Source organism: Pteronotus mesoamericanus, unplaced genomic scaffold (assembly GCF_021234165.1).
Source record: "Pteronotus mesoamericanus isolate MK-2021 breed Mesoamerican mustached bat unplaced genomic scaffold, CSHL_Meso_final scaffold_137, whole genome shotgun sequence".
In the NCBI taxonomy this organism is placed as follows: Eukaryota; Metazoa; Chordata; class Mammalia; order Chiroptera; family Mormoopidae; genus Pteronotus; species Pteronotus mesoamericanus.
The window spans coordinates 6588337-6614598 of NW_026555306.1; the positions used below are offsets into that span (position 1 = coordinate 6588337).

At 52.1% G+C, this 26262-nt stretch overlaps 1 protein-coding gene and 1 pseudogene across 1 annotated transcript; one reads left to right on the forward strand and one right to left on the reverse strand.

Annotated features, from left to right (window-relative positions):
• Positions 1–1920: 1920 nt before the first annotated feature.
• Positions 1921–8154, forward strand: LOC129082705 (histone acetyltransferase p300-like; annotated as a pseudogene).
• A 2822-nt stretch (positions 8155–10976) lies between these two features.
• Positions 10977–24988, reverse strand: LOC129082706 (kallikrein-7-like). Its single transcript, XM_054588419.1, has 7 exons — positions 24951–24988; positions 24359–24489; positions 23740–23893; positions 23318–23565; positions 22778–22914; positions 21153–21265; positions 10977–11181 (listed from the first exon to the last, which is right to left on the reverse strand). Exons 1-7 carry the CDS (start codon positions 24986–24988, stop codon positions 10977–10979), a joined length of 1026 nt encoding a protein of 341 aa, XP_054444394.1.
• Between the last annotated feature and the right edge of the window lie 1274 nt (positions 24989–26262).

Here is a 26262-nt window from a genome sequence, read left to right on the forward strand (position 1 = left end):
CGAAGGACAGCAGCAGGGTCAGCAGGAGTGAGAGACGGGGACCGGCCATGGGGCTGCTCTGGGGGCGGCCACGCGGAGGACGGGCGTCTTCTGCTGGGGCTGGAAAGACAAAGAGGCCAGGAAGCAAGGGTCCTGGTCCTTCACCTCCGCCTTCCTCGGACCCCGAATTTCTAGCCTGTGTGCGTGTCCTCCCTCAGACCAGGGGCCCAGTGCCAAAGCTGCTCCTTCCTCAGACTCAGATGTAACCCAGGAACGCAACTTTCAATCCCTCCACATCCGCAATTCAGTATCTCAAAATTCTCTTAGGCAAAGGATAGAGAACTGCAGACCGCCGGCCCCTCACCTGTCAATACCAGCAGTTCGGGCCGCTGTGGGCCCAGACTCACCTACCCCGCCCCTGCATGAGACCCCTTCTCACCTGCAGTAAATCTGATCTGCTCTGGGTTCCCGGCGACGCTGGGGGTCAACCGCTTCCGGTTCTGTGCCGAGCGGCTCTCACCGCACACTGGCCCCTCTCCAGCCCGCAGGGGCCGAGAGCTTGTGAAACGCCCCTCCCTGCATCCCTTCTTATCTGAAACCCCTGAGGCAGCAAAGGCGACAGGCTCACGATCTACCTCCACCCTTACTACTCGGGACAGGTAAAGGCAGGTCTGGGTTTGGTCCCAGCACATTCTGGCTCTCCTATCCTCGGTGGCAGCTACCCAGGGAGGGGCCAGCTGCTGACGCTGAGGGCCAGGGGCAGGGGCAGAAGTCAGGGACCTGCCCAGCTCAGGAAGGGACTGTGTCCCGGAGCTCCCCCGCTTCACCCCCCTCTCCAGGGTGGCCCAGGCCGTGCGCCCTAACTCTGAGCAGCCTGTGGGAAATTGTCCAGGCCGGGTCCCAGACAAGTCTTAGAGTCTGAACCAAAGCCTCAACGCTAACATAGGGCCATGAATAACAAAAGGAAGACTTTCTTAACTTCACTAATTCTTACTGTTCCCACTTAGCCTCTGTCTCATGTTACACATAGATTTCTTTGTACGCCATGTCTTTGTAAGAAAAATGTCCTTAGCAAGCATTGTCTAATGTAAAATTTTATTTACTCAATAAAATATCCTGAGCATTTCTCCTCTTACTACATTTATGTTATTTATGTTATTTCTCCTTCGTTTGTACGGTTGCATAATAGTTCACACTATAGTATTATTTAGATTCATGGGATTTGTTTCACGTTGAAGTACATTTAAATGGTTCTCATTATCATAAAAATTTCTTTGTAGAATCATCTTTGCTCATTGTTTTAACTCAAGAAGCGGCCACTGGGCATTTGCTCTGAGCCAGAAACTGTTCTGTCCCCTGAGGACATGGGGTCAACAAAAGAGCAAAGATTTTTTTTCACGGAAGCTCTCCTTCCAGTGGCCGAGGCATCTGAGGAGAAAAATGGAAACATAAAGCGAATAATTTGTTAGGTGGCAGGAAGTGCTGTGGAGGAGAGTAAGGTGAGAAGGAGGGATAGGGCATTACTGGTTTCCTCTCCTCTCAGGGACCCCTGGCGTTACAGGGTTACATGTATAAAGGACCCAGGGACAGAGACAATGGGGTGCCGGGGAGATTGAATGTGGGAGGTGGGGGTGGGTAGGGCAGGGGAGAGTAATGGGGCGAAAATGGGGACAACTGGAATTGAACAACAATAGAAAGAAAGAAAGAACGAAAGGAAGGAAGGAAGGAAGGAAGGACGGAAGGAAAGAAGACTCCATGTGAAAAAGACATTTGAGCAAAATCTTGCAGGATGTGGTAGATGTAGCTACTTGGGATCACGCGAGCCCCAGACAGCAAACACACAGGTGAGATGGCAAGAGGCAACCTAGAATGTTCTAGCAGGGAAGGCTTTTTGACGAGTTGAATGAAGCAAAGGGAGAAGGGCAGCCAAGGAAGTCAGAGATGCCACATGACTTGAACGACACGGGCATTGTGGACCTAGGTACGACTTTGGCTTTGAGCAAGAAGAGAACCATAGCCAAATTATTACTAGACGGCAATTTTCTAATAGTGGAATTGACTTCACTTCTAAGTCAGTCTCCAAGATATGATTCATTCCTCATCGGAGCCCAAATCTTATCTCAGCCACGATGCCTAAGCCAGTTCTACTTCTGTCCCATAATTTGACCTATTATAGACATTATTATTGCCTGCCCAAGCACTCACTCCTTCTGCCGCTCTGTCAGAACTTGATTTAGTTGGATAACCTTGTATCCTCCTGTGACTACAAATAAGCTTTACAGCACCAAGCACGGAAGGCATATTCTGCCTTCCAGGGGCTGGTTTAGAAATGGACATGGGATGCCATTCTGGCCAAAGAGCAAGGTGGGGAAGACCACTGTACTACTTCTGGAAACTGCTTTCTCCTTCCCAATGCAATGGAGAATCCATTGTACTTGGGAGCTTTCACTTTAAGGTCCTTCCAAGAGGAATTCCTGGGGCTGATGGGCATGGCCTGGGAGAGTTCTTTGCGCTGGAAACACGTCTTGCGCGCGCGCGTGTGTGTGTGGCGGGGGGAGGCGGGAGAGTGGTGAGGGCGGATTTCTTTAATGAGAACTAGGTCATAGTTGGTTTTGATTTTCAAAAATTTCATCATTTATCTTTAATATTTAGATCAGTAAATCACTGAGAATCGATTTCTTCTAAGGTGTAGGTAGTGACTGAGATTGTGTCCTATTTCAAAGGTGAGCCACACTTTTCAGTTTTCCGTAAATGTCGCATGAAGCGTTGTTCCCATTCGCTGTCGCCCATCATGGGTTCCTCCAGGCTTGCGCCCCTTCATCTTTAGTGCCGACTTTTCCACAAAATATACTGGTGATTCTCTCCATCTTCTCCTGCCCCTTAAGGTCTGTGGCCGTCCCACAAAAGCAGACAATCAAAGTTACTATTTACTTATTTTAACGAGAGAGAGAGAGAGAGAGAGAGAGAGGGAAACAGAGAGAAACATTGATATGTTGTTCCACTTATTTATTCATCGGTTGATTTTTCTATGTGCCCTGAAGCAGGTGGAACCACAGCCTTGACATTTGAGGACAACGTTCGAATTCACGGAACTGCGTGGCCAGGGCTCAAAATTATTCTTTTTTTTTAATAAAGATTTTATTTATTTATTTGTATAGAGAGGGGAAAGGAGGGAGAGAAAGAGAGGGAGAGGAACATCAATATGTGGTTGCATCTCTACACCCCCCACTGGGGACCTGGCCGGCAACCCAGGCATGTGCCCTGCCTAGGAATCGAACCAGCGACTCCTTGGTTCGCAGGCCGGCGCTCAATCCACTCAGCCACACCAGCCAGGGCAATAAAATTTACTCTTGATGTCCCCACACAACAAAGGAGACTTGGTGGGCGCAGCCGACTTCAGTCTTGGTCCTATATTGCGGGGGGCGGGGGGGGCGGAGAGGGAGCGGGGGCGGGGAAGGCACTGCGTCCTTAGAGAGGGCGTGTGGGCCTCCCTGTCGCTGGCCCTTGGGGAGATGGAATTGTCACATCCGAGATGCCCAGAGAGAGAGGTTCCCTCTTGTTTACTGCACACCTTTGAAAAATACCCACCCCACAGGCGCCCCATAATTTCCCCGCCCCGAAGGCCTGAGTCCCCAGGGTCCGAATCCCTGCGGCACGCCCCGCCGCCGCGACGGCCGCGACGGTTGGCTCAGAGGCGCTACCGAGTCTGAGCAGTGCGCGAGCTGGGTGCTTGCCAGGCGACCGCGTGGGAAAGGAGCCGGTGACTACGGGTGGGGGTTTGCAGCGACCAGGCCCGGAGACGTGGTAAAGAGGGGACACGTGTGTGGGGCTCGGGGTTGAATACCGGTGACGAGGTCTGTGGGCGCCAGGGGTGCGGCGGGTCTTGGGGGACGGTGAAGGGCGTAACGGGGCGCACGGGGCTGACCGGCCGTTTGTGCATCCCATGCGCCGAGTCCGTTGGGACCGGTTATCACGGAACGTGTGAAGGTTTTAACGGGCAAATGTCTAGGTCAGCGATGGAGAGGAAGTGGGGGTCAAAAGGAGAGGCCTGGGGGTCAGTGCCGAGGGCTCGTGCGGTCACCGATCGGGGAGGCTTGTGGGGTCACTGACAGGGCTGTGCGGAGCCTTGAGGTCAGGGACCGGGGGGCCTGTGGGGTACTCATAACGTGGAGGTTGTAGGAGTCAAGGGTGAGGTGCTAGGGGGCGGGGGGGCGCCGTCGGGGGTTACAGGGGATTGGAGAGGTCACTGATGGGGGTGGGGTCAATAGTTTTATGACTGTTACTGGGGCAGGTCATCACTGAACGGAGTTCCGTGAACCACCGAGTTGGCGGTGTGACCCTGTCCTGATCGGGAGGCCTAAGTGTCGGCGTCTGACTGGGGCGCTGGTGGGAGCTGTGGCTTTGGGAGGCCTGTGGGGACAGCGATGGGGAAGGACTCCCTGGGGGCCCTTGATTTGGGTCTCCAGCCTGTTGACAGGAAGGGACTTTATACAGTGATAGCTCCGTCTCTGCCAACACCTTACCAGCTGTTCGCATCAAGCCACTCCTCAAACCCATTCCTCTGTCCAAGTCGCCCCTTCCCTTGACTGTCTCTACAAAAGTCGTGTGTTTCTTAAAAAAAAGAGATTTCATCTATTTATTTTTAGGGAGGAAAAGGGAGGGAGAAAGAGAGGGAGAGAAACATCAGTGCGTGGTTGCCTCTCGCGCGCCCCCTACTGGGGACCTGGCCCACAACCCAGGCAGGTGCCCTGACTGGGAATCCGACCGGTGACCCTTTGGTTTACAGGCCAGCGCTCAATCCATTGAGCCACAGCAGCCGGGGCAAAAGTTCAATGTTTTAAAACTATCAGAGACTAAGAAAATCCAAACTGATTTGTTTAAATGTATTTGCTTGTCTAGGCATAGATTGCCACTGGAAGGAGTTACCAAATTCTAGGAAAATGGCTTCCTGGAAGAGGCCGCAGGTGGCTGAAGGACCTCCGATGACTGAGACCCTTTGCACCTTTGTGAATGTTGACTCATGTGAGCTATTACTTGTTTCTAAAATCTGTTACCTGATATGCACATTAGAAATCTTGTCTAGTAGTACATTAAAACTATAAATTACTTTGGGAAGGTAAGACACGTATAAAACATTCAATTATTTTTTTCATTACTTGTTTTTAATCTTCACGTATGCAGATGATGCCTTTGATAGCATCCTAATCCTGTTTCCACCCAAATAATCACAATTATTCTGATAGTGTTCATGCTTCTCCACCCTAAGTTTTCATATTTAAACACTGATCATTTTATAAATATGCAATAATTGCCTATTCTATTCTTTCTTTGCATAGAGGCATTTAGGATAATTTTTTTATTTTAATTCTCTGATTCACTTGGAATTTTTTGCTGCTATGTTTGTTGTTATCCCTAATTCTATTTAGAGGAATTTATTGGGCTTTTCATTGCATTTAATATATGGTATTTTTAAAAAGTTACACACAAATATTTGAAAAGAATGTATATTTTCAATATGTAGCATATCATCTTTGGTGGATTGCAGAAGTCAATTTTTTTAGTTGTAATATTTAGGCCATGTATATAAAATACTATTTGCCTACTTTATCGGTCACAGATTTACAGTGGTATTTTAATATCTTTATTCCCGGTGGTGTTTGTGTCAAACATCCTTGTTTTTGTAAAAGAGTTTGTTTGATGTGACTTAGTTCCCTGCTATTTGCTACACACAGTAGCCACACTAAAACTTCTGATTCATGTTACCATATTAATCTCTACTTTAGCCCATTTAATGCGTCTTATCTTTTTTTTAAAGATTTTATTTGTTTATTTTTAGAGAGAGGGAAGGGGAGGGAGAAAGAGAGGGAAACAAACATCGATGTGTGGTTGCCTCTCGCGCGCCCCCTACTGGGAATCTGGCCTGCAACCCTGGCATGTGCCCTGATTGGGAATCGAACCTGCGACCTTTTGGTTTATGGGCCGGCACTCAATCCACTGAGCCACACCAGCCAGGGCATAATATGCCTTATCTTACATCTGCTAACCTGCTACTGTGACTATTGCTTTCCCCGATTCAATTATTTGCATTTGCTTGATCCTGATAGATTTTGTCTCAGTTTCTTATTATAATTTTCTCTGGGTGTTTTTAAGGATTCAGGCGTCTCTGAAAACCAGTCCATCACACCCAGACAGGACCGCCTCGTCCACACCACGCGTGCCACGTGGAGACGCGCTGGTGCGGAGGTCGGTGTATCCCCTGCTCTAACACTACAAACCATGACCACGCAATGGAGAGACCAGGTCTCGGCTTAGATGATGACAGCAGCGGCCAGCAGGCTGCGGCCGCCCTGAGCGTGAGCCCGGGAGATTCTCACCACCGGAGCATCCTGCGCTGCATCCAGTGGCTGGCCCATGCCTGCCAGTGCCGCCACGGCGGCTGCTCCCTGGCCCCGTGCCAGAAGCTGAAGCGGGTTGTGCAGCACACCAAGGGTTGCACATGGAAAACCAACGGTGGGTGCCCCATCTGCAAGCAGCTCATCGCCCTCTGCTGCTACCACGCCAGGCTCTGCCAGGAGCACACATGCCCGGTGCTGCTGTGCCCGCACATCAAGCAGAAGCTCCGGCAGGCCCAGACGCACTGCAGGACGGCTGGCGGGCGCCGGGCTGGCGTGGTGGGGCAGCAACGGGGCCCGCCCTCTCCAGCCCCTGCCACTCCAGCCCCCCCGCAGGCTGCTCAGCTGCCCTTCCCAGGGTCCCCGCCTGCGGCAGTGGACGTGGCGGTGCACGGTCAGAGGGCGGCTGAGACGCAGCACCGGATGGCACATGCGCGGACTTTTCTCAGGCCGATCCAGCTCCAGGTGCCCCAGGTGACCCCAGTGGCCTCCATGGGTATGGACCCGCCTCCCGTGGCCAGAGGTCCTGGTGGGCACTTGGAGCCAGGGGTGGGGCCCCCTGAGAGGCAGCAACAGCCACCGTGGGCCCAGGGAGTCTTGCCTCAGCCCCAGCAACAACAGGCCGGGATGCCAAAGCCAGCCGTGATGTCAGTGGCCCAACACAGCCAGCCCTTGAACATGGCTCCCGAGCCAGGATGGGGCCAGGTCGCCGTGCCCCGCCTCAAACCAGGCACTGTGTCTCCACAGGCCTTGCAAAACCTTCTGCGGATTCTCAGGTCTCCCAGCTCTCCCCTCCAGCAGCAACAGGTGCTTCGTATTCTTCGTGCCAACCCCCTGCTGCTGGCTGTGTTCGTCAGGCAGCAGATTGCCAAGTACGCCGCCACTCATCGGCACCTGCTCCCTGGGCAGCCGGGCCTGTCCCAGAGCCAGCCAAGGCTGCAGCCCCGTGCCACGCCAGGCCAGCAGGGGGTCTGTGCCAGTCCGGCCACGCAGAACAGGAAGCCCACGCAGGCAGGCCTGCCGCAGCAGCCACCCCAGCCTCCCGTGGGAGGAAGAAGCCCCCAGGCTCAGCAGATGAACGTGAATCACGACACCATGACTTCACGGTTCTGAGACATCTGGAGACGGCGGCAGAGGATGCAGCAGATGGGCAACAGCAACGTGTTCCAGCAGCCCCAAGGACTGGGCCACGCTCCACCGCAGCAGCAGCAGTATCGCGTACAGCGGATGCAGCATCACATGCAACAGGTGCACCAAGGGAACATGGCGCAGGTGCACCAGCCCCCAGGCCTGGGGAGCAGAGGCAGGAGCCAGTCTGCAGGCCTATCAGCAGTGACTCCTTCAGCAACAGATGGGGTCTCCTGCTCAGCCCAGCCCCATGAGCCCCCCAAAGCATATGCTCCCAAATCTGGCTCAGTCCCCACACCCGCAAGGCCAGCAGATCTCTTCTTGTCTCTTCCATCAAGTGCATTCTCCCCCGCCTGTCTCTTCTCCATGGCCACAGTCTCAGACCCCCGACTCCGGCCCCTCCCCAGGGAGGTAGCCTCAGCCTCCTCCACAGCACATCCCCCCACACACCGCATCCGGGACTGGTAGCGCCCCGGCCAACCCCGCGGAACGAGTGCATTTCACTTGCTCAAACCAGAATCCGATGCTTTCTCAGGTCACTGGCAATCCAGGGATGGCAGGCCTTCCTGGCGTGGGCGCCAGCAACGGGGGGGCTGAGCACCCATAACACGGACTCAAATGCCAACCTCTCGCAGAGCGACTAGATGTCCACTAGAGGCTCCTTGGAGCATTTTGGGGACACATGATTATTTTCCCTTAACAAGACTGTTTTGCACTGAAAACGTTTAAAAAATCTCTCTCAGTCTAAAAGACAAGTTTCCTTGGAACGCATAAGAACTGTGCAGTAGCTGCTTGTGGGTTAAAGCAAACACGCGAGAGGAACTTGAGCGATGACAGCTTACGAAGAATATGTTTCTGCCCTGGCTGGTTAACGGCAGCCTCTCTTCCCCATCGTGTGCGCGCCAGGTGTGCATGGGGGAGGCTGAGGTCTGTGAGGCCACCTGCTCCTGCCTTGCACCGCCAATACGTTTTTAAAATTTTTTTGAAATAATTTTTTATTTGTTCTCATCAGTTTTGTCTTTTCAGGTGCCCGTTCCATTATTACATTTTTCTCTTTCATTTGCTGTGTCAACCCTGTAATATAGTATATTTTTCTTCGTAATTCGTTGTGTAGATTATACATTTTTAGCTTATATTTTATGCAGTGTTTATATGTCTGCTGGTAGTTCCTTTTAAGTTTTTCAGAAATAGTTTTGATTTTTTTGTTACTTAAAATGGCTAACAAAAACTATAGATCTGTTTTTTTTTTTAAAATAAGGTCTTTTGACTGTCTATTTTTAGTTTTTTCAGCTTTAAAATAGAAATTAGGAGGGATGATGAAATGCACTGATGTCCATTGTTCGTTTGGTCTATTAATTTATGCAGCATTAGCCTCCTGCATGACTAGAATTGCGATGATGTAACGCACTGTGAGAGGGACTTACCTGGTACCTCTGAGTTCTGTATTTCTGTCCCTATTTTAACTGTTACAAAGGCTCGGTGTCAAAGAAAACATTTTCTCTTTTTACTGTTTTCTCATGACATTATTTTTAAACCTCATTGTTTCATTAAATTTAAGCGTACAGTTCTATGATATGTCATCTGTATATTGCATCGGGTGTTCACATCCCAAGTCAAATCTTTCGTCACCGTATATTTGACCCGCTTTGCCTTTTGCTCTCCCATCCATCCCCCTTCCCTCCAGTAACCACTATACTGTTGTCTGTGTCTATGAGTATTTTTTGTTTTTCTTGTTTGTTTATTTTTTGCTTGCAGTTTTAGGTCCCACGTGAGAGCGAAATAATATGATCCTTGTCCTTTTTCATCTGACGTTTCTCACTTAGCATGCTATTCTCAAGATTTATCCATGTTGTCACTAATGGCAGTATTTCATCTCTTCTTCTGGACGGATGAGTAGCATTCCAGTGGGGCCATTGTTTACAAATCCTCTCCCATTCGGTTGGTTGCCTTTTTATTTTTGTTGGCAGTTTCTTTTGCTGTGCAAAAGTTTTGTAGTTTGATATAGTCCCAGTCATTTAATTTTGCCTTTGCTCCTTTGCCTTTGGGGTCAAATTCATAAAATCCTCTCTCAGACCAAGGTCAATATGATAAAAAAGATAGCAAGAGACAACGATGGACATTTTATAATGATAAAGGGGGAAGTACATCAAGAAGACATAACACTTCTCAGTCTATACGCAGGAATCAGGAAGCACAGAATTACATAAAACAACTACTAACAGAACGAGTGAGGGGAAGTGACAAAAGCATAGTCATAGTTGGGGACCTCAGTACCCCTTTGACAGCTATAGATAGACCATCCAAACACAAAACCAATGAAGAAATATCAGTCTTAAATGACGCATTAGACCAAATGAACATGATTGACATTTACAGAGCTTTTCAACTCAGAACACCAGGTTAGGCCCTCTTCACTAGGGCGCAGCAAACATGATTAAGGATAGGCTCTATGTCGGGACACAGAACGAGCCTCAACACGTTTAAGAAGATTGGAAATATACCAAGCATATTCTCTGACCAAATGCTTTGAAGTCAGAAATCAACTGCCAAAAAAAAGAAAGAAAGAAAGAAAGAAAAAAAAAGCCACCTCCCCACAAATATGTGGGGATTAAACAACATCCTACTAAAACATGACTGGGTCAAAGAAGAAATAATATGTGAGATTAAAAGATACATAGAGACAAATGGGGATGACAATACGACCTATCAAAACGTTTGGGATGGCTGCATCCCAATACAATGCGATACAACATGGAGAAGTGCGGAAAAGCGGGTGGTTAAAAGATTCTCAAGTGTGAGAAAGAGGAGAAACAATAGGAACAAGAATGGGGCTTCCTGCAAAGTCTGACAAGGTCAGTAACACAAACAATTGCGCACCCGGTCCTGATCATTACAAAATTCCTACCGGAGCCGGTTATTGCAGAGGCACGTCCTAAGGCCTCCATGACAGGGTGGCCTGTACCTTGAGCAAGCTCTGCCCATTACTTTTGTGCATCTGCAATAATAATGACTGTAAATGTCAAAATGATCTCTTCTCCAGACCTCCAGAGATGAATGCCCCGATAAATACTGGCAGCAGATGACCGCAACGTCGCTCAGTTGTTATCTTTTACCCGCAGACCTGGGTAAAATACTTGTATAAGATGTTAACCATCTGGCATCGCCATGTAAAAGAAACATGCATCTCTCCATTTTACTTTGAACCCAATCCTAGACATTTCCTGGCTTGACTTTTAAGAAATCCCATGAGAGGACTATCACAAGTCATGGCAAAGAATTCCACCTCTAGACCCGTAGGGAGGAGCTGAGAGGCAGCGCCGGGCGTCTCCAGCCAGACTTAGTGCAACCGACATGTTTTGCTACTTTTGAACATTTTTAGATTGAGTGTTGATTTTGAGTAGCATGTGGGGGAGAGGAGACGCCGATGGAGCTTCATGGAGATGGGTGGCCCCAAATCCCAGACATTCCTTCAACGTGTCACTGATTAGGGGGAGCACGGGGCCGGTAGTCCCGACTCCTGGGACTGAGGAAGAAGGGGCTGCGGGCTTGATGTCCGCTGAGGCGGCGTCTGGGTTCAGAGGGTGAGGGGCGCTGCCCCTCCTGCTGCTCCCCCTGGTGGTCAGGCTGGGAAACGACAAGCCCCCGGAGGTCCGGGACTGCGGCGCCCGCGCGGATCCAGGACCTGGAGGCGGGGCACAGGCTGAGAGCGCGCTTTACGGAGCAGCAGAATGGAAAAACGACGCCCAAGACTATCTTCCAAAGAGTCCTGGATGTTTTTTTCCCCCTATCTTTCCCCAAGGATATGTTTATTGATGGGGGGCGGGGGAGAGAGAGAAGGAACATCGATGTGAGAAACACCCATCAATTGCCTCCCATACGCTCATCCGAGGACTGAACCGGAAACCTAGGTGTGGGCCACGGCTGGGGATCCAACACTCGACATTTTGGTGTTCAGGACAACGCTCCAACCAACCGAGTCACCCGGCCAGGGCACGTCCCTGTGTTTTTGAGCCCTGCCAAGTTGATGGCAAGCACTTTTGGCGGGCAGTGCAAGCGTGTGCTGAACCTGACCTCCCAGCAGCTTGCTGACGGGGAGGCGCAGGCTACAGTCACCCCCTGCGTGGAATGACGGCGGATGCCGATCCGCTCAGCTCCGCGTTTCTCAGGGCTGCCAGGAAAGAGTGATTCAGCCTTGGCGACTGACTCATGGAGCCGGCAGTGACACCGCAAACATCCTCAGTCCCTGTGGTTGCATAAAAGCGAAAGGTGGCTCCTCAAATATTGCTCAGTGGTTTGGGACTCATCGCCTCCGTTGGATTGGAAATGCGTGTTGCAAGAATAAAGATCACCAAGGCAGGGTCAGGGAGCGGGATGGCCTCCCTTTGCTCCTGGACGGCTGCCGCCTTGAAGCAACCCCTCTCTGAGCCAGTAGGTGGTGTATGCCGCCCAGAACCTTACACAAGGCGAGAGCCAGAGTTAGGATTTAAATGCAGAGATGGAGGAGCTGGGGCTGGCTGACACATCTCTACCAAAAAATAAAAATAAAATAAAATAAAAATAAGGGGGTTCTGCCCCAGCCGGGTGGCTCAGTTAGTTGGAGCGTAGTCTTGGACACCAAAAGGTTGTGGGTTCAATCCCCAGTCAGGGTATATGCAGGAGGCAACTAATTGATCTCTCTCTCTCTCTCTCTCTTTCACTCTCTCACCCCTCCCTCCTTCCCTCTCTAAAATCAATAAAAGCATATCTTCAGGTGAGGATTAAAACACATTTTTTTGAAGTGGTAAAGAAGGGTGATTCTGAAATCTACCAGTGATACCACTCTGCTGTGAATGAACTCTCCATCCAAATATCTGAACTGTTGGAGTCTGTTACGTGAATTTCTCATTATAGACAGCATGTGAAATCCCAAGTGTTTGAAGATTAAGTACAGATCCAGGAACTCAGGATGCTTTTAGATAATAGAGTTAAACGCATTAAAGCTTCAAAGTGAAAATCCATGAGTGTTCGGGTTTGTCTCTGCTTTAAAAACATGGCTGTCCGGCGAGCCTTGTGCCCCTGGGTACAATGTGCATTTAAACCACAGCCGTACTTCGCTGTGGCAGAAAATAACCACCTTCTTGTGGAGGCTGCCTCGACTTGGCAGACATACAAGCGTTTGCTGGGGCTTCATTTGTTCCTTCAGATGGTGCGTCAGCCTCACTTTCACCTTCCCGCTGGTTTCCCGAGCTCTGCAGGCAGTCGAAGTAGTTCTCACCATTGCTGATTCACGCCATCTCTTTTCGCCCCTTCTGCCTTCCCAAGGCATCGACAAGACCCGTTTCCAGAGAATTAATTCGAGAGACGCTGAAAAACAGAACTCCCTCCCTCTTCATTTTTGGTGCTGGGCTGTGTTGTCACTGAGCCCTGGCCCGTGGGAGTGTCATAGGGACTCAGAGAACACGGGGGCCGTGAGTTCTTTGCATTCCAAATCGTCCTGGAATGAGACTTTTCAAAACCCACTGTGTGTAAAAGCAGAGGCTTGCGTCTTACGCATCTGTGTGCCCCTGTAAAGCGTGAAAGGTGAGTTTGCGTCTTCCCCTCTCGTGGAATGACCACGGTGCCATTCGACGACAGACATGGCCATATCTGATTCAGAGCTAATAACGAGAGGGTGAGAGAGGCCGCAGTCCCTGATTTCCACCATAATCCCAAATCTAGTTTATATTTTGGCCACGACTCTCAATTGCAATCTTAACACAAGCTCGAGTTTAACCTGCAACCTTAGTGGTACCTAATCCTCACCCTCAGTACTTCTTTGTCCTTCTTTGTCCAATTTACGCCTCAACGTGGCACCTACCTGCTGACCGAGCTCCTGACTCCACGTGTCGACTCATGCTACGTCTCCTACATCGAGCAAACTTAGCCATGACTCTTGACTTGAACCCTGAACTGCTATCCATACGCCAGACTCAGCCTGATCCCAAACACTAGATGTCACCATAGCCTCAGTTCCAAACCTGGCCCCATGCACAGCTCAGACTTTAGTGTACATTCCTGTCGTATTCCAGGACGTACACACTGACATCCGCGTTGTGCGACCACCTCCAGTTCACAGCTGACACGAGTCCGCACACTCTGACGCCAGCCCCAGCCCTGTTCTCATTCCCAACCCCTTTCTACCTGAACTCCTTCCTCATGTCCACATCCAACTGTCCTCCCGTCCTTCTTCAACTGCGCACACTGTATGGACTTTCTATCACAAAAAGTCTAACATAAAGTCGACAAACAACATATTAAGTTTGACCTCACACAGACTAAATAAATCCAAGATAAGTTTCCAAATCAACTTCTCAAGGTAAATGGGAGGATTAAATAAAATGATTTAAAAATAGATGGGCACTGCCCTGGCTGGTGTGGCTCAGTGGACTGAGTGCTGGCCTAAGAACCAAAGGGTCACTGGTTCAATTCCCAGTCAGGGCACGTGCCTGGGTTGTGGGCCAGGTCCTCAGTAGGGGGCGTGTGAGAGGTAACCACACATTGATGTTTCTCCCCCTCTCTTTCTCTTTTCCTTCCCCTCTCTCTAGAAATAAATAAATAACATCTTTATTAAATTAAAAAAAAAATAGATAGGCACTGAATTAACATTGGCTGTCTTACCACATCATCTGGAGAACTTCAACTTCTTCTTTTACATTCGGTGTGATATGTTAGACACTCCTTGGAACTTTTCACTATTTCCCCCAGAGGCCCAAGCGACAGGTATCTTCCTCACGTTTGTAGGTGAGAAAGGGAGGTTTGATGTTGGTGAGGCCGAATGAGCAAAGTGATTCAGCTCAAGGTCCAGAAGGGGCAGAATTTGAATCTTGGGAACGGCTGATAGTGTCACCAAAGTGCAAGCCCACGCTCTGTGAAAGAAATTTCCCGGAGATGCCCTTGCAACTCTCAGAGTCTCATTTGGCTGAGAACAGATTCAGGACCCCACGAACCTCCAAATGAGGCCACCACCCGCATTGGCAAAAGTCCCACATCTCAGCCCTGCTCTGCCCTTCATTTTAACCCCTGACCACTTCGTAAGTTTCCCCCAGACACCTTGGCTCACCCTGCCCTCGCCCTACCGCTGTTGCCTGGACCTTTGCCTGATGCCCTACCTCCTAGCTCATGATCACACCCGAGCACTGGCACCTACCTGTCCTGCCAGCTGTCCTTTGTCCTCGGGGATCCTGGACACTGATCTTGAAACCTTCTGGTTTAGCGCCTTGAGATCTTGAAAGCCTTCTTTTTCCTGACTTCCTGGAATCACTTCCCCCTTCTTCCAGGACATCTCACTTCTTGAAAAGCTGCCCCCTTCCTATCTTTTTGGGGTAACTGCCAATTATACTCCTCAAAGAGCTCCCACCCACAGGGGTCAATGCACGACCCAGGTTAAGCTAACAAGGGCACTGTTGTTTCTGCTCTAGAAATAAGGATTGAGGCAAAAGAAGGGGCTCTGTTCATGCCGGACCAGTCAGAGTTCTTCCTTGGGATTCATATCAAGACGCCAGGAGAAAGGAGGTCTCCGTTTTTGCTCAGTTTGTTAACCAAGTCCGTCTGTGGCTGCTCTTTTCCTCGAGGTCAAGGGTGGCTAGAAAGAGACATAGGAAGGAAGGAAAGACACAAGCAGAGATGAGAAACAGCTGAAAAACATGAGAGAGAGAAACAGAGGAAGAAAGAAGGAGGCAGAGTGTGAGAAAAGGAGAGCTCATTGGCTTGAGTGGCCATGGGAACAACTGGACATTCTGGTATCCATGTCACTTCCTCCGATCTGGAGCCATGCCCACGGCCTTCTCAGCCACCGCAGTGAGCCAATGGCCCCTTGCACGTCTGCCAGGTTGTGTGAGGCTCCACTTGCACCCAAGTGTTCCCTGACTAGGGCAGAATTGAGCTCCCATCTACGTGGGTCCTTCCAGCTTTTGCCCGCTCCTGGGTGCTCTGATCCTCCGCCCACCTCCCCAGTCCACTCTGCTCCTGAATTTCAGGTTCACCTTGGACAAGTCTCTTCCCCTCCATGTCACCAGTGACTCAACATTTTAATACTAGAAATTAACCTCTCTGTGTACCGGGACATGATAGGATATCTAAGGGTAGTGAGGAAAATCCTGGCCAATGAGAGAAGGGGGTTGTGCCCTGAGGGTCCAATGCAGAGAGGAGACTGTGGGGACTGAGCTGGTAAGCCTTCCTTTCCGGCCTCTGCTGAATCCACTTGCCAACCATAGGAAGAGTGAGCAGAATTCTCCAGAGAGACAACTTCTTGGCTGGAGCCCTGATGGAAGGACCGTGATCCTGGCCAATGGGGACGAGCGCACTGGAGCATGGTCTTCAGGGACCAATCATTGACAAAGGGGGGAGGGGCTTCCACGAAGGAGACCAAGCCAGGGAGGGCCCTGAGGACTGGAGGTGCAGCCAATGGGAAAGAGAGTGTTTTATCTGCGGGAAATCCCAAGACTTGTTCTCGTTATCGTGGGGACAGGACGTCTTTGAAGGAGCAGTGAAGTCCAGGGCGCCATTCGCTGAACAACGGAGAAGAGAACATTGCTCCCCATGAAACCCATCAGAGGAGCAGGCCGCTGTGCCAGGGAGCCCGGTCAGGCGCCAGGAAGCCGTGGCTGCCTAGCTGGTCGCAGGCCGAGTCAGCACAAACGTCAGGAACTGACGCTCAGACACGGAGCGGAAGGCTGTGTGTCCTCTAGCCTCAGACTCTCTCTTTCATGGGCATCTCCTCTCACCCCCTTTAACGCCCCCCTCCCTGGCCCTCATCCTGCAGATGGGGTTCCCAAGACAACGAAAGCAAACATTTAACACCCTCCGCCCGTGTGCAGTGGGACGCACAGGGAACGCGAGGCCTCCTCTGCATCTGATACGGTGACCTCAGTGTGCGCGGACCCTTCAGAGCCACCTGCTGCCACCCCTCCAGCCTCTTCAGGGTGGCAGAGGTGAGGGGAGAACGAGGCCTCGGAGTCGCGGACCTGCCGCGGGTCCGCCCCACTGCCGCCTCCTGCACGGACCACGCCGCTGTGACTCGCCCAGGGCAGGCGTCCTCACGCGGCTTCCAGAAAGGAGTTCTGCTTCTGCGCAGCCCAGGGCACCAGGAAAGGCCTCTGAGCGTGCAAGTTCCCACAGAGAGCGACCTTTCCCTCACCCCGACTGCACGTAGCGTTTTTAGTGCACCCGCACCTGCGCGGGCCGTTTCTGGCCCATCCCACCGGGCTCAGCCCTTCTCACCCAGGAAACAAAGCCGTGGGCCCTGCTGTTTCGTTTTCTCCACCTCGAGTGGGACCCCTGGACCCCGCCTTCGGTGTCTTGCCTGGGTCATTTTCAAATTAACGCCCAGGTGACTGGCGGACTTGGAGGGGCCTATTCGTGACACTTCTGTCCCTCTCTCTGCAATCTCCCCGCATACAGAAACCACCAGGTTCTCAATTTCAGCTAAGTCCTATGTTTCCAAATGTCACCTCCTCCTAGAAGCCTTCCCTGACCATTCTAATGGAAACACCTCCTTCCCCCCACCTTCTTACTGCCTATGGCATTTCATTATAGCGGTTGACCCTGCCTCATGTTTCCCGTCACAGGCATTTGCTTATTGTCACTTTCCCTCGCCTACCGGGCAGCCCCGCGAACATAGGGACTCCGGCAGCACAGCGCCGCCGGGGCCTGTCAGATCCTCACCAGCAAGTGTCGAATTAATGTTTCGGAGTAGAATTCAGTTTTCTTCTTCTCTTTACGTAAATACATATTTACTTTATTTTTCAATTGTTGTTGAAATTCATGATTATTTTATATTAGTTTCAGGTGCCTTCATAGTGGTTCGGCAATTATATAGATTACAACATTTCCCTCCAATAATTCCTGCACCCACGGAATTCATTTTTCTGATTAGCCTTTGAGCAATAGACTTGGGGAGACACCCGCCGGTTGGCCACTTTGCTGTGCCAGAAACTGTGAGTTCACGTCTCATATAATCCTCACAGCATCTTTCAGAAGGACGGGTGCATTCATTCATTTCATTATTTACTCATCCAACAAATTCATTCAAAAAATATGTTTTGGGCTCCAACATGAGCAAGAGAAATACAGAATGAATGAAATAGACACAACTCGAGCCGTTATGGAGCTTTGAAGTCCTTTGGGTAGTTACCCCCATTTTGCAGGTGAGGAAGGTGAGGCTGAGAGACTGGAAAAGACTTGTCCAGGGGCAAGGGACAGAGCCATGGTTTGGCGCGAACCTGCCTGATACACGAGCGGGTGGGCGTCCACAGCCTCCCACGGGCTCCCTGGGAGTGGGGGTCAGGCAGGCGGGACCTGGGTCCCGGCTTTGCTGCATCCTGGTGAGTCACAGCGCCCCTCTGAGCTGAGCCCCAGTGCTTCACTGTGAAGCAGGGCGAGAGGCTGCCTGGGCTCCCAAATCCCAAAGGGAGGGCCTCAGTGGACGTCCAGGCTTCTGGGCTCAGAATGAAAGGGTTCTTGGCCCTTGACTGTGGGTTCTGTGGCAGGAAGACCTGGGCTCCCTGAGGGATAAGGGCCTGGGAGACTTGGCTCCCAGCTTTGAGTGAGGAGAGGGCTTAACTTTGCTTGTGTAGTGCATCAAAGGCGGCAGAGCTTCCACACCACGGGCAGGCGAGGGGGACGGTGGGGTCCGGGGAGATTCAGGAGGGTGAGGAAATGAGGAGAAACACGAGGGAGAACATAGCTGCCTGACAAGTCGGACAAAGTCCATGACTGAAAGCAACCACACGAGGTGCTCTCATCATGAAAAACATTCTTTAACAGACTGAGTTATTGCCTGAAGTCATGTCCTAGGGCCTGTATGATAGATTAACCTTAATCGTGAGCCAGCCCTGGCCCTTGATTTTGTGCATCTGTAGCAATAACGTACTTCAAACCTCAGCATGCTCTCTTCCCCAGGTCTGCAGGGATGAATTCTGCCCTGACCCTGGGAGGAGATGACCCCCACATTCCTCCTTGTTACCTTTTACAGGGATAGCTCCACGAACTCTTGATGTGTGATGGGAACTATTCTGCATTGCCCTGTCAGAGAAACGTGTATCTCACCCACTTACTTTGTATCTACTCCTAAAGATTTCTCCACCTCACTTTTTAAAATTTCAACAAGAGAACTATCACAAATCACTGGAAAGAACTCCTCCTCCAGGAGCTGAGGGGCGGCGCCAGGCGCCTCCAACCAGACTTAGTGTAACTGCCTTGTTTTGTTCCTTTTTAAAATTTTAGATTAAGTATTGATTTGGGGTGGCGTGTGGGAGAGAGGGTACATTGATGGAGCTCCGTGGGGGTGGGTGACCCAAACCTGAGACATTGTCTAAGTTGTCACTGATCCAAAGAAAGGATGAGGCTGTAGGTCTGAACTCTTGCGTCTAAGAAAGGTGGAGGCTGTGGGCCCAGAAATTTGGGTCTGAGGGATGCGGGGGCTGGGGACTTGAACTCTTGGACCTGAAGGATGTGTGAGATGGAGGCCAGAGCTTCTTGTCTGAGAGAGGAGCGTCTTGAGGGCTGCTGTCCTGGGTTGAGTGGGGAAGGGTCTGGGGGCTTTAAGTCTTGGGTATGCATCAGGGGCAGGCAGGAGAGCTCAAAATTGTGCATCTGAGAAAGGAAGGGGTTGAAGCCTGGAATTCTGGGTCTGAGAAAGAAGTGTATTGGGTTCCTGGGTCTGAGACATCAGTGGCCTAGGGGTTTGAAGTCTTGGGTCTGAGGTAGAAGGGGTCTGGACGCCCAAACTCACAGGTCTAAAGAAGAGGCTGGGGGCCTAGATTCTTTTGTCTGAGGGAGGACGAGAGTGTGGGCGCCTTGGCCGCTGCGTGTTGTGGGAGGAGGGGGCTCGGTGTCCTCTGCGCAGAATATTGGCGTCCGCGCGATTTCTGCCACGGGGGCGTCTTTAGTTGGGGATGAAGGGAGACTCAAAAGAGGGGTGGGATGAGGACAAGGAAGATTGGGAGGCAGTCGGTCAGAAGGACCTCTGGGAGGAAGCCCGCCGTGGCGGTGGAGCGGGGTGGGTCTGGGGTGGAGAAGCCGCCTGTGAGCAGGGCCTCACTGCCAGGAGCCGGGGGCCAGGGCTCCGGAGACCTTGTCATGCCCCGAGACACAGGCGCCCCTTCCTCCTCCCTCCTCCTTCCAGAGCCCCCTGCCCGCATTGTGTGAGGACAGTCGCCCACCCTCCGGGGTTCCCAGCCCCATTGGCCTCTCCTACTCCAGACTCTGGGTGCTCACGTGAGCAGGCCCTCGTTGGGGCCCTGTGTCCTGCCCACGGGCCGGCACTAACCATCCTGCAAACCTCCTCCCGCCGTCTGAGTTTGTCACCTGTGAAATGCTCAGAGGCTCTCTCCCATCCCTTTGCCACGTACGAAGGAGGCGTTTCTGTTCTCCTCCCTTCTTCCCTCTTCCTTCTCTCTCTCTCAGTCTGTTCTGGACAATGTGAGACACACGTCACGGGACAAGGGTGATCAGGGTGCAGGGGGAGGGCGCAAGAGCAAAAGCACTTCCCTCTCCCGTCTTTCTCTCCCGAGGCCTCCTCTGCCCACCCTGAGATCCCGAGGTTCCCACCAGTATTTTTCAGGTTATAAAGGTGCGCAGGCCCAGAAATGGTAATGGAAGGAAGGCGACACCCCATGACTATGTGCACATGTGCTTTGGTACGTGCTCGGTCAGATTTTGTTCTGTGAATCCTTCATTTTACATGGTGAAGACCACATGTATATATATTTTGGTATCTTTCTCTTTTAAATGAACATCAGATAGCATTAACAATTATTTAAAAAAACATTGTATTTACTTATATATTTTAGAGAGAGGGGAAGGGCGGGAGAAGGAGAGAGAGAGAGAAACGTGGATGTGAGAGAGAAACATCAGTTGGTTGCCTCTCGCATTCACCCTGACGTGGGACCAGACCCATGACCCAGACACGCACCCCGACCGGGAATCGAACCAGAGACCTCTTGTCCTGAGAAACCACACCCAACCGACTGAGCCACTGGTCAGGGCGGCATCAACGTCCTTGCAGGACACTGACAACTCTGCACAAGTATTATGCTCAACAGCTCCATGAGTGTCCTTGTCCTACAACAGCTTATTCTTTATATAAACAACGCAATCACTAAGGACATGTTCAGGGTTCCCGCTGTTTTGCTGGGACACATGGTGCTGCCACGAACTCAGTCCTTGCCCACATTTTGGATTCACTGCAATTCCTGGGTGAAATGTGATGAATAAGACTCTGGACTCGCCTCGTTTCCCCTTCCTTCTACAAAAACCAGGTCTCACTGCATGTTTTCCAGACTGAGGCTTGTGTGTGTGTGTGTGTGTGTTGTCTTTATAGGTTTTTGCTAATTTTATGGTTTTATTAGGACATAGTATATGTTTTCATAAGACTGAAAATGGTAAAGTCAAATACAGCCATAAGTCATGCATGTCTATTTTTCTTTATTTTTGTAGTTGACACCAGGACAGATGCCTACATTTCCCCCTTCTGGCCTCCCTTCCCAGCCCCCGCCCTGTCTTCTCTCTCTGCTCTTGACCAGTCGGGGTGTCTTCATTTCTGTCAATTTGCTTTCAGGGCGTAGGGATGGGGAGATGGGAGTATGGAGAGATTAAGAATTAGTTTGTATGGTATCGTATATCCATTTGCGGTACCTGCACACGCGGGTGAACAGAACTGGTTCAGATTGCGGCAGGCACGGGGAGTATCCGGAGGACACCAGGCCCTGCAGCATGCCGTTGCACATCAGGGGGCTCCCCGAGTCACCCTGGAGGGGAGAGAGGAGATGACCTTTGGCCTCAAAGCAAGCAGCACTGAGGCTTCATACACGTGGTTATCAAGTCTGTCGGCCAGATCAGAGCCTTCCACCCTGACCAATGGGAAGAGGTTCATTATCTCTGTGGACCAATGGGAGAGCAGGAATTAATATTGCCGTGGAAAGGAGACACCAGGTTATCTGAAGACATTGGCTTGAACCCCGGCCAATGGGGCCAATCACAGGGAGGGGGTGGGGCCGCTGGGAAGTCAGCTCAGATTCATTATTTTTTTCCTTCCCTCTGAACATCTCTGTCAACCGCCTGCCCCCCACCCCGGGGAGAAGGTTCATCATCCTCAGAGAATCTGAAACATTTCCCCACCCAGGGATGGAGGACAGGGTCGTCAGGGACACCAAGGTCAGGACTAACGCCCTCATTCACAGGGAGCCATGGGAAATACAAGTGCGGACCCCCCGCTTCAAGCACACGCCGGTTCAGACGGCAAGAGGAGCGCGTTGGACCAGGTGTGGGCCTGTCCCGAGGGTGGGGCGCTGGGTCCCAGCACAGCTTGCACAGTAGTGAGCTCGGCCCCCAGTGGGGTAGGGGACCCCCTGATGCTGAGAACACCCCCATCAACCTGTCCCATCAACCGTCCAACACACTCCATTTCACCCCCGCCCCGGAAAGTTCCCAGCGCCGACAGCTAAGAGGCAAAGATGGGACAGAGAGAGAGAGAGACCCAACACAGAGCGGACCCGGAGAAAATGAGGAAATGGAGTGAGGCGTGAAGAGCAACGAGGGAAGGAAATTCTGAGGGTTACAGAGGGGGCGACAGAGATGATGAAAGGGGTCAGAGAACAGGGGGCGGCGTGTACTCATTCTTGGTCCAGATCTAGAACCAGGAACAAAGATGCGTGATCGGGACATTAGCCTCAGGCACCTCCAAGTGACTGCAGTGAGCATATTCAAATGCACCCCTTAAACATCAAATTCCATATGGAAAAATCCATCACAAACCTATTTGACGTTTAGATAAACACAGGGTCAGTCTGTGCTGCGCCGAATCGTAGAGGACCTCAAGGAAACTGGAGAATCCAGTCAGCTCTGATCGTTTTATGTGGAGAATTTTGATATTGTGTTCATCATGGATTTTTATTTATTTATTTTTTTTGGCATGGGGAATTTTCAAACTATTTCACTGGAATGGGATTTGTTTTGGACACTGAGCGCTCGGTGCCCCTAAGAGCTCGTGCTTGTAGCCGGCGCCTCACTCCTTCCCTAGTCCGGCCCATTCTCCCACCTCCAGGCTCTAACCCTGAACACTGTGCCCGCCCAGGGCACGCCGGCCCCTGCGCTCCCTCTCTGCGCGGGACAGAGGCCGAGTGGAGAGGACAGGGAGGCGAGACTGGCCAGGGGGGAGGGACGGCTCGGCACCAGGGTCAGGCCCCCGACCCTGGGGGGAGGGAAGCTGGGGCTCCGGGCTGCAAGGAAGCGGGGCGCAGGGCTGGCGAGGAGAGACTCACTCTGCAGGTGTGGGAGCCTCTGTCAGGGTCGGCCACGCACATGGTGTGTCTTCCCAACACGACATCGTAAAGCTTTTTGCAGCTGTTGTTGGAAATGATTTTGACATCCGAGCACATGAGGTGTAATGGATTGAACCCTGTTGGGGAAGTTGGGGGACAGTCAGAGGCTTGGTCCACTGGATACTGAATACTGGTAACCTGATGCTGTGGTCATGAAAAGGGACCTGTCTCTTCGACTGCTGATTCGGAGGCAGGAGGGGGCTTGTGTTTGAACTCCTGGGACCGAGGGTGGAAGGGCCTGAGGGCCTGGACACCTGGGTCTGTGGGACCAAGGTCTGGGGTCCAAGGACCCTGGGTCTAGGGGGGACATCCTGCGGGGCAGGGCTTCCGGGTCTGATGGCGGAGGGCCTGGACGCCCGGGTGTCTGGTCTGAAGGAGGAGGGGCTCTGGAGCCAGGGATCGTGGGTCTGTTACGTGTCTCCAGAATCCGAGGGCAAAGGGAGCAGGGCCTGGGTTGCTTGGTTGCAGGGGCAGCCTCACCTGCGGTTTCGGAGGTGAGGCCCCAGCCAGACACGGTGCAGCTGGTCCCAGGGCGGTGGCAGCTGGAGGGCACCTCCACAGTGCTCACGGTGGGCGAGAGCGGGGCTGGGCGGAAGAGCTTCACAAGCATGATGTCATGGTCAAGGGTGAGATGGTTGTACAGGGGGTGGATGAACGATGCTGTCGCCTTGATCTCCTCGAGATCCACATCGAGCAGAAGATCACTGCCCATTTGCACGACGTACTCGCTTTGGAAAGGAAAAGAAAAGCAACATTCGGAGGGAGACTCTGACTGAGAGACAAGGGCAAACCCCAGAGACAACGGGACAGAAACTGAGAACTGGCCGGTCAGAGGTGCAGTGAGAGACGTAGACAAGAACCCAAAGAGAAAAAAAGGGGTCGCATGGCTCCCCTCCACGTACCTCATGTGGCAGTGGGCGACAGTGAGCACCCACTGCTTGTGGACCAGCACGCCCGAACACTGGAACTCATGGTCAAAAAACAGGGCCACCTGCCAGGGATGGGAGCCCCCTCGACAAGGATATCCATTAATAATCCTTTCCCTGGTGTTGTTGGCTGGATGGAGACACAGAGAAAGCACGGTAGCAGGCACCAGGGGAAACTGAGGCCACAGGGCTGGATTCCAAGAGACAGCGATGGAGAGAAAGACAGACAGACAGACAGACAGAGAGACATGGAGAAGGGCAGAGGCAGGGGCTGAGCACAGGGCAGAGGCCGCTGCAGGCAGAGGCGGAGGGAGCCTGCTCAGGACCCAGGGGAGCATCTGGGCAGGAGGCGACCCCAGGGGCTGATGGGAGACACTGAGGGCAGGAGGCAGTGTGGGGGCACGGAGACCCCAGGAGTGAGAAGGAAGGAGGAGGAAAGGGCCCCAGCAGGAGGGTCCTGTCTGCTTGGGAGGAAGCGGCTGCAGGGGGCGGTGCCCTGGCTCAGGGAAACCATGGGGAGAGGGGGCCCTGGGGAGAGAATGCGGGGACAGTGTGAGGCTCAGGGGCAAGGTCGGGCCTCCCAGGGCGGCCCCACCTTCTAGCCCAGCAGATCCCAGGGCGAAGGACAGCAGCAGGGTCAGCAGGACTGAGAGACGGGGACCGGCCATGGGGCTGCTCTGAGCCTCCGGGGGCTGCCACGCGGAGGACGCGTGTGTTCTGCTGGGGCTGCAAAGACAAAGAGGTCAGGAAGCAGAGGTCCTGGTCCCCAGGCCCCTCTGCTCCCTCCGACCCGGGAGCCCTGGTCTGCACGCCCCTCCTTCCTCAGCCTCCGAGGTCCAGGCTGGGGACTCCCTTCCACTCAGACCCTAGGGATCGGACGTTCTCTCCCTCCCCATTTATAATTCTATATCAGGGTTCTTTTTAAGCACAAGACCAGAGAACGGCAGACCTGAGCCCCCGCTTCTCACAACCAGGAGTTTCAGCCCCTGCGGCCCTCCCCTTAGGAGCAAGAGTCAGCTGTGCATCCAGATGCACCTCCCCACCCAAAACGCGAGGTCTTCTCACCTGCGGTGGATCTGACCTGACCTGGTCCTCAGAGGAGGTCTGATTCCACTGTGTCCAGCCCTGTGCTGTCAGCTTCTCTTATAGTGCACCCGCCGCTGTGCCCGGGGTCCTGGAATGCTCACCTGGAACCCCTGAGGCCGCTGAACCCGCAGGCCCGCATTCTACCCTCACCCTCACTTCTGAGGCCCGGGCAGGGCCGTCCCCTGGGGGTTTGGCCCCAGCTCATTCTACCTCCCCCCGGTGGCCCAGGGACCAGGGGCTGGCGCCAAGGGGCTGAGCAGGCATCAGGGACCCGCCGTGCTCAGGAAGGGACTGTGTCCTGGGGCCTCTGCTTTGGTCTTTTTTTTTTTTGGTCCTCATTCCCTCTCCTGCGTGGTCTGGACCCAACACCCGACCCTGGTCAGCCTGTAGGACCATTTCCAGGCCGAACTCCAGATGTGTCTTTGAGGCCGACCCCACCCCTACACTGATACAGGGTACAAATCTCATAGAAGGCTCTCCTCACTCCAGCCACGAAATGTTCACCGCTTCACTTCGATTTTTAACACATGTATTTGTTATGAAAATGTAGTACATTTTATCACAGATAACATTTTATTTACTCTATAGAAGTTCTAAACATTTATTCCTCTTGGTACATTTAGATCATTTCTCCTTCTTTGATATTGTGCTATAATATTCTACACTACAGTTTTCCCCTGATTTTAGTGACCTTGTCCCCTTTGAAGAGGGTTGGAATCACTTTGATCGTAACAACAATGGCAGGCATGCCTTTGAACGTTCATCTCTGTGCATTGCATTCATTCCAGTCATACCCACTGAGTGTCTGCTCTGAGCCAGAATCTGTCCTACCCCCGAGGACACAGCATCACCAAAACAGCCAAAACCCCCTCACAGAAGCTCTTGTCCCAGGGAGTGGAGAACTTGAATAAAGAAACGGCAGCTCCAGATTTGGTTTCCATGAGGCCATAAGTGCAATGGAGGAAAGCAGACCAGGAGCAGGGACAGGGTGCTGCTGGTGTCCCTCTTCCTCAGGAGCCTTGTGGCTATTACATTAGGCAAGATGGTTGGAATGACTCCATGTGAAGAGCACATCTAAACAGAATGCAGAGGGAGGGAGTGGGAGGACACATGGGGCTCCTTGGGATCAGCGAATCCTAAGCAGAGTGAGCACCAAAATATGTTTCACTCCTGAATGGGAGTCCACTTTTTATATCTCAATTCTGACCTCTAATACAGTTCTCTCTCTCTCTCTCCCATAATTTGGCCCCAGAGTAGACACTCCTGTTGCCTACCCAGGCATTTATTTGGTCCTTCTGCCATTTGTCAGAACCTGGATTTCGTTTGGATAATCTGCTCTCCTCAATGAGTGCAGAGGAGCTTTACCGCCCCAAAGATAGAGCCATATTCTGCTTTGCAGGGATTGGTTTAGAA

Bases quoted from the DNA above. Each gene is read 5' to 3' on its own strand.
- LOC129082706 (XM_054588419.1), bottom strand. From the start codon at position 24,988: ATGCGGGCCTGCGGGTTCAGCGGCCTCAGGGGTTCCAG. The intron at 23,894-24,358 runs GTGGGGCCGCCC...GTCTCCATCCAG, and splicing joins GGGATCTGCTGGGCTAGAAG to CCAACAACACCAGGGAAAGG. The intron at 11,182-21,152 runs GTACCGCAAATG...CCCCGCCTCCAG, and splicing joins CTGTTCACCCGCGTGTGCAG to GTCCTGGATCCGCGCGGGCG.